This window comes from Alnus glutinosa, chromosome 3, assembly GCF_958979055.1.
Source record: "Alnus glutinosa chromosome 3, dhAlnGlut1.1, whole genome shotgun sequence".
In the NCBI taxonomy this organism is placed as follows: domain Eukaryota; kingdom Viridiplantae; phylum Streptophyta; class Magnoliopsida; order Fagales; family Betulaceae; genus Alnus; species Alnus glutinosa.
This window is the reverse complement of record NC_084888.1, coordinates 9,551,929-9,564,537: the sequence shown is the minus strand read 5'-3', so window position 1 is coordinate 9,564,537 and position 12,609 is coordinate 9,551,929. Positions and strand designations below refer to the sequence as shown.

At 33.7% G+C, this 12,609-nt stretch overlaps 1 protein-coding gene across 1 annotated transcript; it reads right to left on the bottom strand.

Annotated features, from left to right (window-relative positions):
* Nucleotides 1-8,862: 8,862 nt before the first annotated feature.
* Nucleotides 8,863-9,468, bottom strand: LOC133863135 (aspartic proteinase-like). Its single transcript, XM_062299124.1, has 3 exons — nucleotides 9,318-9,468; nucleotides 9,105-9,224; nucleotides 8,863-8,988 (listed from the first exon to the last, which is right to left on the bottom strand). The coding sequence occupies exons 1-3, from the start codon at nucleotides 9,390-9,392 to the stop codon at nucleotides 8,863-8,865; spliced, it is 321 nt and encodes a 106-aa protein (XP_062155108.1). The 5' UTR covers nucleotides 9,393-9,468.
* Between the last annotated feature and the right edge of the window lie 3,141 nt (nucleotides 9,469-12,609).

Below are 12,609 nucleotides of genomic sequence, written 5' to 3'. Positions count from 1 at the left end.
CCTTTGTTTTCTGAAGTTTTCGATGGTTTATAATAGGTTTAAGTCTGATGTTCCTAAAGTGATATGAGAGAGATTAATGTTAATAAATGAATGGTGAAGCAAAATATTTGGCTGCATAGAGTTTTTTAGCTGGTGTTTAAAGTGTAATACAAAATGTCATGTAGATTGGATTGGAATGTTTAAGCAAGAACTCACTGTAAAAGTCCATGGACCTTAGCCACTCTCAAAAGACGCATTGAGAGAAGAGGGATGTCCATGGCTTATAAAGTCTATAAGACAAGGATCTCTTAGTAATGTGGGACACTTTAACACGCCCCCTTACGTGTGTCATCTTTGGCCAAACACGTGTTCAACAACGGGAGGGAAAGACCCATCATTGTCAAAGGAACCTGCTCTGATACCATGTAATAGTCCATAGACCTTAGCCACTCTCAAAAGACGCCTTGAGAGAAGAGGGGTGTCCATGGCTTATAAAGTCTACAAGACAAGACAGAATAGTCCTTTATATTCTGTGTTCCTGCCTTGATTATCCAGACTTTATGTACGTTTATTTCAAGAAAAAGTTGGATTCTGTTTGTGCTTAGCCAAATAGATCATTGTATGTATTGTTCTTGTATAAAATCTTTCTGCATAGGCTAAAGAATTCACCTTTGTTTTCTGAAGTTTTCGATGGTTTATAATAGGTTTAAGTCTGATGTTCCTAAAGTGATATGAGAGAGATTAATGTTAATAAATGAATGGTGAAGCAAAATATTTGGCTGCATAGAGTTTTTTAGCTGGTGTTTAAAGTGTAATACAAAATGTCATGTAGATTGGATTGGAATGTTTAAGCAAGAACTCACTGTAAAAGTCCATGGACCTTAGCCACTCTCAAAAGACGCATTGAGAGAAGAGGGATGTCCATGGCTTATAAAGTCTATAAGACAAGGATCTCTTAGTAATGTGGGACACTTTAACACGCCCCCTTACGTGTGTCATCTTTGGCCAAACACGTGTTCAACAACGGGAGGGAAAGACCCATCATTGTCAAAGGAACCTGCTCTGATACCATGTAATAGTCCATAGACCTTAGCCACTCTCAAAAGACGCCTTGAGAGAAGAGGGGTGTCCATGGCTTATAAAGTCTACAAGACAAGACAGAATAGTCCTTTATATTCTGTGTTCCTGCCTTGATTATCCAGACTTTATGTACGTTTATTTCAAGAAAAAGTTGGATTCTGTTTGTGCTTAGCCAAATAGATCACTGTATGTATTGTTCTTGTATAAAATCTTTCTGCATAGGCTAAAGAATTCACCTTTGTTTTCTGAAGTTTTCGATGGTTTATAATAGGTTTAAGTCTGATGTTCCTAAAGTGATATGAGAGAGATTAATGTTAATAAATGAATGGTGAAGCAAAATATTTGGCTGCATAGAGTTTTTTAGCTGGTGTTTAAAGTGTAATACAAAATGTCATGTAGATTGGATTGGAATGTTTAAGCAAGAACTCACTGTAAAAGTCCATGGACCTTAGCCACTCTCAAAAGACGCATTGAGAGAAGAGGGATGTCCATGGCTTATAAAGTCTATAAGACAAGGATCTCTTAGTAATGTGGGACACTTTAACACGCCCCCTTACGTGTGTCATCTTTGGCCAAACACGTGTTCAACAACGGGAGGGAAAGACCCATCATTGTCAAAGGAACCTGCTCTGATACCATGTAATAGTCCATAGACCTTAGCCACTCTCAAAAGACGCCTTGAGAGAAGAGGGGTGTCCATGGCTTATAAAGTCTACAAGACAAGACAGAATAGTCCTTTATATTCTGTGTTCCTGCCTTGATTATCCAGACTTTATGTACGTTTATTTCAAGAAAAAGTTGGATTCTGTTTGTGCTTAGCCAAATAGATCACTGTATGTATTGTTCTTGTATAAAATCTTTCTGCATAGGCTAAAGAATTCACCTTTGTTTTCTGAAGTTTTCGATGGTTTATAATAGGTTTAAGTCTGATGTTCCTAAAGTGATATGAGAGAGATTAATGTTAATAAATGAATGGTGAAGCAAAATATTTGGCTGCATAGAGTTTTTTAGCTGGTGTTTAAAGTGTAATACAAAATGTCATGTAGATTGGATTGGAATGTTTAAGCAAGAACTCACTGTAAAAGTCCATGGACCTTAGCCACTCTCAAAAGACGCATTGAGAGAAGAGGGATGTCCATGGCTTATAAAGTCTATAAGACAAGGATCTCTTAGTAATGTGGGACACTTTAACACGCCCCCTTACGTGTGTCATCTTTGGCCAAACACGTGTTCAACAACAGGAGGGAAAGACCCATCATTGTCAAAGGAACCTGCTCTGATACCATGTAATAGTCCATAGACCTTAGCCACTCTCAAAAGACGCATTGAGAGAAGAGGGGTGTCCATGGCTTATAAAGTCTACAAGACAAGGATCTCTTAGCAATGTGGGACACTTTAACACTCACATGCTAGCTATAAGCTCTCCCTGTGCCTGAGGCCAGAAAAAATGATCCTGGCAAGCAGTATGATATAAACAAAAGTGGCTAAAGTAGGTTATTATATTTCTTTGTTTAGAAGCTTGAGGAAGTGGAGATTTGGATCCTATGCTATGTGGGTCGCGGGCATATTTGATGCGGTTGCACATCTATATGGTAGATACATCTAACCTCCAAAATGTAGGACAGGATGATACTGCCAAATTGTCAGAATGTCCACTTTTTCTTCATCTCCATTCTAGAGTAAAATGAAGTGTGTCTAGCTACCATCACATGTTAGATAGTAGTATTCTACTCCATTTTAAAAATGTTCATGTCTTGAAGAACACATGCTATTCACATATTTTGAACTGATGTCTTAAGAGTACTATGCGCAGCAAACGCTCTCGTATGCTCTAAGACATCTCTTTCTCTCACTCTCTAAAGTTCATTGCTTCCATATTCTGTCACTGACTTTGGGATCGGAAGTCCTGTCGCCGTTACCCCCTCGCGACGCGCCACTCTAATCCTCTGCTGTCTTGCATGTCCCTAGCTTTATCGTGGACCCAACTAAAGTAGCAACTGCATTAACATAATGAAAAGAGATTACGAGGTAAAGTTTTGAAATCTATTGAGGAGCTAATTAAGGAATATATATAATTGCTTTTGTATAGGTAACTTTTGGGGATCTATCTTTTAGCTGTCTATTCATCTGGAATTTGGAAAGAATGTGGAGGCCTTGTCATGCCTTCTGCACGGATAAAAGCTTTAGGACTTCAATCAAATGATTTGCCAGATAGCAGCTATGCTTACTAGGAAGTGGATACATTAACTGAACCCTCGCAACTTTCGCATTGAGTGTAAAATCATCTTTTCCATTTGACCAAAATTAAGGTCCTGGCTAGCTAGCCCTCCCATGTGGTTCCTCCTGCCCTATGAAGGACCTGTGCTTGGGGGTGTTCACTTTTCAGGTGGATCTGCTTGTTTGTACGGGTCACAAGTGAATTTTTAACCTCTAATCTCAGGTGGGTATATACTATATTTACTATTCACACATATGCAGGCGAATAACGGAGTGTGGGTTGTTATCCGCCCCTCTGCCTGCCTACCTATATATATATATATATCAAAAAATAGATGACTTATAAAACGATGTTGTTATGGGATTTAATCTTAGAACGATGTTGATTCCGGATTTAATTTCAAAAATTGGATTAAGCTCATTTAAAAAAGCTCATAATAATTTTTTATTTTTTATTTTTTAAAAAAGACCCATATAATTTAAGTCTATAGTTAAAACTAAAAAAACTAAAAACACTGAAAGAGAACTCAAAAAAGAGCCACAAAGCAGATGTTACATGCGGTTAGTAAAAAAACCACCCGTCCGTGTGTGATTATGAGCGGATTCCGCCCGCCTATTACTAAAATCTGACCTCTAATTCTATTGTACAGCCGCGTAATATTAATAATACTTGCATAGCAAGATGCCAATGATGCTCTCACTTGGCTTGAGAATAGCAGGTTGATCTGAGGATGCAGTGGTAGCAAACAGTCCTCCTATATCCGCAGGTCGAAACCGAAACTTTGACATATAAAACAATGCAGATATGGAATAAAGGTATTATCTGCTTATATAGTGGGGTTTACACCCCTACGGCCATGCTTATTTGTAAACTATCATTTTCAGTTTTAAGTTACAATAATTTTGAGTTAGGATCAATGTCTATTCCACAGCAGCACCGCAACTAGCCACTTCGAACCACCCATGCATTACTGTGATTATGCATATCTAATATCTTGACTACTTGTATTGACCTTGATGGCTCAACTATATTATTAACTATGCACCGTAGCGCCCCAGCTTTCAAAGAAAGCCATAAGTATAATTATTTAAAATTACACGTAACATTACTACATAAAATAGCAGCAGACTTTCTTTTTCTTTTTTTAAAAAAAAGATCAAAGTTTCATTAGAAATATAATTGTACCAGAGCATCTTAAAACTTCACATATTTTATATATATATATATATATATATATATATATATATATATATATATATATATATATAACTAAAAACTTAGTTTACCCAAAACTGCTACAGATAGTAGACTACATCATTTTACAAGGTTATTAATCATACACTGTAGAGCAGAAGTTGCCGTAAGTGGCATACTGAGATACACACATCTAAAACTACCAGTATTTCTACTATTGACATTAAGTACATTAATTCTTCCAAAAACTGAGGTCTCCAGTTAGCCTCTCTTGTCATAGATCGGACATTCGAACATGTTTGCTTCTTTTTCTTCTTCCTCCTCAACCGCATCTATAAAAATTTATAGGTGGAAGAGTGAGTCCATGGATTTGCAAGTTCAAGTAAACTGACCATTTATAATCTGAGCTCTCAATTGTTTATAAAATATCTCATCACTAGTGTTTACTAGATAGCCACGTACGTATGCAGGGTTTTCACAAAGTTGTTTTCAATAAAAGTATGGCTAAATAGTAAACCAAGTGATAGATAGTTTGATACATAGTAATAAAACATAAATATCTTCCTTTGCATTTTCTTGCTATATAATTAACTCCACATTTTATAATATAAAGCAATAAAACAGTTCATAGCATGATAAGTAAAACATTAGTTAAAATTAACATACTTTAGCACATAACATTATATAACATAGTATAACATAACATCTCATCATAACAATAAGTGAATTTATACTCTCACTTATCCTTAAAGCACTCCCAATGGCTTATGTATTTTTCAATCTAGAATAGCTAATCAAAATCCATTTTATCTAGTTTAGCTAATGAGTTTTAAAATGCACTATACATCCGATTATCTATTCTTAACTCTATATTATTTTATTATTATTTTTCATTAATTTTTTTCATTATAATATTTTTCTTTCACGTGGGTCCTGCTTGATATCTCCACTACTTTACACACTTTCCCTGAAATCTCCGCTATAAAGGAAGAAAAAAAAGGAATAACGTGGAGTAGTGGAGGGAAAAAGGAAAAAAAAAAACAAAGCTGAAAAGGTGGAGATAAAGAATAAAAAAAAAAAAGATAACTGAATAGTACAACTCTACTTGTAGAGTTGCATTATTTATGAAATTAAGAAAAATATATTCTAGAGTTGGAATACATAAGTCGATAGAGTCTCTTTTTAGTACTTTTGTTATATATTCTAGCTTAAAGTTGTAAATACATAATCCATTGAGAGTACTCTTAGGAGTTTGCTAAGCGCTACCCCACTTAACTGCAAGGTTGCTAATAATTTAACCATTTTATAGCTTTGAGGTGTCAAGTGATACCCCACTTAACCGCAATGTGCTAATAATTTATCCCTCTCATAATTTTAAGGTGTTAGGCGCATAATCTTCACCTAATCGCTAGGCCTTTGCATGCATTCATACATAATTTCTAATAATATTATCATTTTTGAAAATCACATTTTCCTTCCAAAACTCAATCATATCCTTTTGAAAATACATTTTCATTTAACACAAATGTAAAACATTTCAAAATATATTCATAAGTGTAATCAAAATAACACGGCTCAAGAAAATATACATAACATACTTTTGTAAAATAATGCAGGGTCAGTAAGTTTGAACTTATCGTTCAAGCTTATGTTCTTTATTTCTCATTCCTAAGCCTTATTTTAAATCCTAAAAAATTTGGGCAGCAAAACGCCATGTTTACAATGTCATAAATGTAACTTGGGCATCATAACATCATATTTAAATATTTTAATATTATTTGGGCGTCATAACAACATATCTAAAATATCTTAGTATTGTTTGGGTATCACAACGGCATATCTAAAATATCTTAATATTATTTGGGCATCACAACAGCGCTATTGTAAATTACCTAAAAATATTTAGGCAGCACAACGATGCATTTGTAATTTTAAAAGAATGATTGGATATAATATCATTCCTTGAGATATTCAATCACACTTTCCCCAACAATTTAGGCATTATATCAACATAATTTAAATTTTAATAATTAGAATGGACGTAAGCTTAAGGATAAAAAGATTTATACATTACAATTTCACTTTAAGTAGCTCCAAAATTTTCTCAGAGAGCGAGAGAAGTGTGAATTTTTAGTATAAAAACAATAACGAATATATGTCAAGCTATTTATAGGCAGAGAAATTAGTGCCGCGTACAAATTTTCATAGGGTTTGACGGTCCACAAAGAAAATGACCGAATTATGTCCTCCTTTGTGGACCCGGCTCGTTAAAATTTTGTGTGGCTTGTATTTATAGTCTAGTATTTTTTTGAAAAAAATACACATAATTTCTTTAAACTATTTTTTTATTGTTAATGTACTCCATAAATTATTAATTGTGTCAATGTCCTCCCCTAAACTTTCAAAAAATGTCAATGTCTCCCCCAAATGACAAAAATATTTTTCATAAAATTATTAAAATAAAATAAAAACTAAAAAAAAATTAAAAAAAAATAACAAAAATTTATTCCAAAAAAAAAAAAAAAACTTTTTTTTTTTAATTTAATAAAAAACTGGTTTTTATTTTTTTTTTCTTTTTCGTTTGTTTTGGTTTTTTTTTTTAATAAATGATTTTATAATTTTCAGTTATTTGTTCGTTTGCCTTTTTTTTTTTTTTTTTTTTTAAAAAAAAATCGTTATTTTTCTAATTATTTTTTTTTTTCGTTTTTCATTTAATTTGTTTTTTAAAAAATAATTTTTTTTAGTTTTTTAATTTTTTAGTTTTAGTTTTTTTTTTTTGAATTTATAAAGACATTTTTGTCTTATTCAAAAAAATTTAGGGTCTATTTTGTCTTTTTGTTGGACTTCAGGAGGACATTGATATTTTTTGGTAGTTTGAGAGGGGACATTGACACAATTGGTAATTTGGTGGGTATATTGACAATTGAGTGGTAATTTGAGGGGGATATGTGTATTTTTTCCTATTTTTTAATTTCAAATAACAAAAGAAAATAAAATGTGTTTTGAAAAAAGAATAACGGACGAATAGAGGAAGACATTAATATATTTGGATAACATCTGGTGTGACAACACTCGAGAGAAAGCGGCGCTCGTGTAAACATGCTATGGTCTCAATGAAAACTGTATAGTCATTTGTAATTTCTCTCCAACCTAAAAATTGCATCAATATCCATTCTAAACTATCAAAAATTTGCAATATAACCCCTAACGACAAAAATATTCTTATTAAGAAAATTCTTAAAAAAAAAAAAACCAATTTTTTTTTTTGTTTAAAGGGATATTGATGGAAATCTTTAGTTTCGGAAGAGAACATTGCAAATTGGATGGTAATTTAAGAGGAATTGTGTACTTTTTCTTCTATTTTTTTTTTTTTTAATTTTTTGTTGAAAATAATAACATCTTTGGCAGGAATTTGATTATTTTATTTTAATTTTTTCTGTTTTTGAACTAGTTGATGAGTTCTTCCAACCCAATCAAATAAAACATACCGACCCAAATGTCGGTAAAATATGGTGATCCAAACTCATTGACTACACAATTTTCACATCATCTATTTGGTAGTGAAAACTACTGTATAGAAGCCGGATCCCTCCTTTTTTGTTGCTGAGAATATATATATATATATATATAAGTGAAAAACATTTTTTTTTTTTTACAAGTTTTTATTGATTTAAAAGTCGAAAACAGTCGTATATGGTATAGGCTATTAAATAACATTATTATTCATATATTATATATATATATATATATATATATATAAAAGCAAACAGTAAGTTCAATTCAGTTGTAAAGTAAGAGAAAAAAAGAAAACTTTATAAAAGGGTACCCATCTATAGCGCTTTTTCACTTAAGGGTACTAATGTAGCAAAACGTTCAATCGAATGTATGAAATTATCAAAACCGTTCAATGTAAGGTATTCCGTCACCCTCCGTTCTAAATCGATCACGGAACCCAAAACATGTGCGTTTCACGTGATTTACTTAATTTCTTCCCTTTATGCCCCTAAGAGCTCTTAAAAAAGGTGCATGCAGGTTTTGGGGGAGGGCTGAATTCGGAGCGTTTCAATTTTGGAAACTCAACAACGTGTCTGTCTCTAGGCTTTGAGAATCTACACAGTGCAAAAACTAACGGCCATCTTTACCTTGTGCATGCAATCCTCTCGTTCCCAATCCCACCTACCTAACCCACCAAAAAACCAAGGCTTTAGTCTTGACTGTTATAAAAACCAGAAGATTTTCTATGTGAATTAACACAACAAAATCCTCAAAGATTTCCACCACCCCGGTCCTTTCTCTCTCTCTCTAATAAGGAAGGCAGAGAGAAAGGACCACACTGTTTTTGTTTTTTTTTTTTGTTTTTGTTTTGTTTTTGTTTTTTGTATGCATATATGTTATATATGAGCATTAGCAATGGTTGGGATAAGATACCACAGAGGACCTAGTGGAGGAGCGATATCTATAGCTATAAATCCACTGATGCAAACAGTAGCAATGCCTTCTCCAATTCTCAGAATGTACTGAAAGTCAGGCATGTACGTAAAGAATGAGGCAAACAACTCAACAAATCGATCTAACAAGAATATCCATGTATCAAGTACGTGGAAAAAAAAAATCTGTGATATCAAAGCCTAACCTGTTCTGGAGTGAGGACAAAAGATTTGTTCCCGATGGTGAATGCAATGTCTGGTATGTTTGAAATGCTATCACATTCTATTACTGATTCACCCGATGGACTTGGCAGGCTCTCACAGAGCTGTGAAAGATCAAAGCCAATACTTAAACATTGCTTACAAATTTATAGTTGGTTTGGCCTTCTATTGGTGTCTGTGGTTTTAGAAAAAGTCACCTCATTCACATATTTGAGTACTTGGTCCTTCGTTCCCTTTTCCCTTAGCTGATTCTGGATCCAAATAACAGCCATCTCACAAAAAGCGCACGACTGATCATTCCCAGGCGATGATACCTTCCTGTTTTCCTTTTCAACCACTGTTTCAATTCCAGAGCTGCATAGAATTGGGTTTGACTATCAGTTAGATGTACTGTTTGGCTGTGATTCTTGCTGCGATTCTTCTGTTGGGTCAGGATTCTTTGAGCTAGCGTTTGCAAGATTCAGGTGATTCGATTTTTGTGTGTTATATGTTGTGCATGTCTCATGTATATTATTATTTAGGGTAGCTCTGATCAGAGCAGTGAGCTGCGGTTTTCCGGTGCTTTATTCTGGTTCCATTTCCATTTTTCATCCTATAATAATAAACCCACTGCTGCACTGCACCTTTACCGAACACAAAACCCAATTCCCTGATATCTCGCTTACCCCCAGATTGAGACCTCTCCTCTCTGACTTTATACACGTACACACTCCTCTCTCTTCAGATGGCAGGAAAAGAAAAAGCAGCTCTTTACCCGTGTCTCTGTCTCTCTGCCTTCAAATAGCAAGTATGAAGGACTTACGCTATGTTAGTATTCTCGTTTTGCTGATCAGCTTTTGGTGGGAAATAATTGCAGAAAAGGTCTTCTACAGCCAAAGGAAATCCTTATGGCTCTGTTCACCTCTGTTTTAGAACATGAAAACAGAGGTGAACAGAGGAGCTTCTCCTTGGAGGCCTTTTCCTTCACGTCTGTGTTTTAGAACCAAACTGGGAAAGCCATGATGAACACTGTTAATATTAGAAATTTACTTATGTACCATGACACGCGATGACTGAAGAGAGGAACAAAAAGTTACGCTTGCATGCGCGCGTATTTTGCTTCAACGTGAAGACAGAAGGCTTGTGGAAGAGCTTATGAGAGGGAAGACCATGGATCATGTGGTCGGTTGTGTCTGATGGAGCAGTTTGAGTTTGCAATCAAGAAACATGATAGTTTTCATATATGCTGTGATCTGGTTTCGTTGTGAGTCAGGTACATAAACAAAGGAGGAGAGAGAAAACGCGGGAAGAAGACGACGACGACGAAGAGTGTAATTTTTTATTCTAATGGAGCGTTTTGAAGGTGGCATGGTTTTTGTTTTTAGTTAATTTTTTTTTGAGAGCTCTGAAGGGCATAAAGGGAAGAAATGCTTAAGTAAATCACGTGAAACGCATGTGTTTTGGGTTCCGTCATCGATTTAGAACGGAGGGTAATGGAATACCCTACATTGAATAGTTTTGATAAATTCATACACTCAATTGAACGTTTTGCAACATTAGTACCCTTAAGTGAAAAAGCGCGTTAGTTTGATACCCTTTTGTGAAGTTTCTCCAAAGAAAAAAGAAGAAGCAGTAGTAGTGGACCTAGAAATTAGAATTATGGCGTCAAAAAGAAGTGGGAATGAAAAGACAAGCGTAAACGTTTTTAAGGTTTGCAAGATGACGGGAAAAAGAAAAGTGTGACCGATTCCGTGTTTGAATTTTCATTACGTATCGTGTGGTTGATCATCAAAAGATTCAAAAGTGTTAAATCACTTATTATTTTAAAATTTTAATATGATAATTTTTTATTTTTTATTTTTAAATAAAAGGCAACGTGATTCACGTGAACAATAATACTGTAGTAACTTTAAAAATAAAAATAAATAAATAAATACTGTGGTAGAACATCAATTTTTTTTTGGTTGGTGAATTATGTAACGTGTATGTACAGTACTGGTTGAGAGTTTGGATAGGTCCACGTAGAGATATAAATAAATCAGTCCGTTCGACAATTCGATCGGTTTAGTCCGATCCGAACTCGAGCTCAATACTGTAGAAACTCAATCATTACTGTAGAAACCCGCTCGATTAATAAGTGATACATATCCGACTCGCTTGACAAAACTCGATAGGGGCTCGCGAGCTCAGCTCGTTCAAAGCTCGATCGGATCGCTTGCTCGGCTCGTTAGTCCGATTCGTTAGCTCGTTCATATCTTACATATATATTAGTAAATAGTAAATATAGTATAACATATATAGTATTACATATTAATTATAATATTTTGATAACAATATTTAGTATGTTAAATTAACATATTAAGTTATTAATAGTTAGTATATAACAACATAACATATATATATATATATATATATAAACACATATATTACATCACACATGATTAACATTAATAGTTATATATTATAGTTACTTAGTTATATAGAATATATTAGGCTTACTATTTGTTCACATTATACATATATCATAATTTATACTCTTAGTTATATATAATAACATATTGTTAATTTATTACTTATACACTATAGTTATGTACTATATTTTATAATATGCCTTATATAATTACATATTATATATTTATGTTATTAATAAATGCATAGATGTTGTTCATAAACTTGAGCTTGAATTCTGCTTTGATCACTCATTGAAAAATTTAATAGTCTACTTCGAGCTTTAGTTGAGTCGAGCTTATCGAGTAACTCGGCTTTGCTCGAATGTCATTTTCAATGAACTCGAGCTCGCCCAAGTTTTAAACGAGCCGAGCTTGAACATGCAATTTATAGCTTGGCTCAAATTCGAGCTCGACTCATAAACGAGTCAGTTTTGAAATCTTCAAATTCGACTCGGCTCGACTCGATTACATCCCTAGGTACACACGCTATAATGGAGACTTGTTTCACGCTCATGTTTACCTTTGACCGCGGTAAAAGGTCTACATAAGCTAAAGCTAAAGCTAAAATAAAATTTAAACAAAGCTAAAATTTAAAGCTAAAACTAAAGTTAGATTTAAACAAGTCTATGAAATATCTTTACTGCTAACAATTAGAATAAAGGAGGAGATAGGAGGATAGATGAGAATGCTGCCAGAGTTGAATTTGGCTGTGGCCCAATGTGCCACAGAGTGGGTATAGAAATCTGCACTTCTATGGACTTTGAAATTTCATTCACAGACACAAATAGGATTGATGTGATATAAAGCTGAAATAATTTATATGAAAAAGTTAAAAAAAATTTGTATTGTAGTGAATTTTTTATTTAAAAAAGTAATAAAAAAGTATTGATGTGATATAAAAATAAAAAAAATTTAATAATGTTTTAAAGTTGATGTTTTTGAGAAAAGTGAAAATAAGAGAATGGGAGGATAAAATGAATTTCAAACGGACCAATGAGTATTTTCGTTGAAGTTTTAGCTGGATAGACATGTAGGCGTTGAAATCCTCTTCCTTTTCACA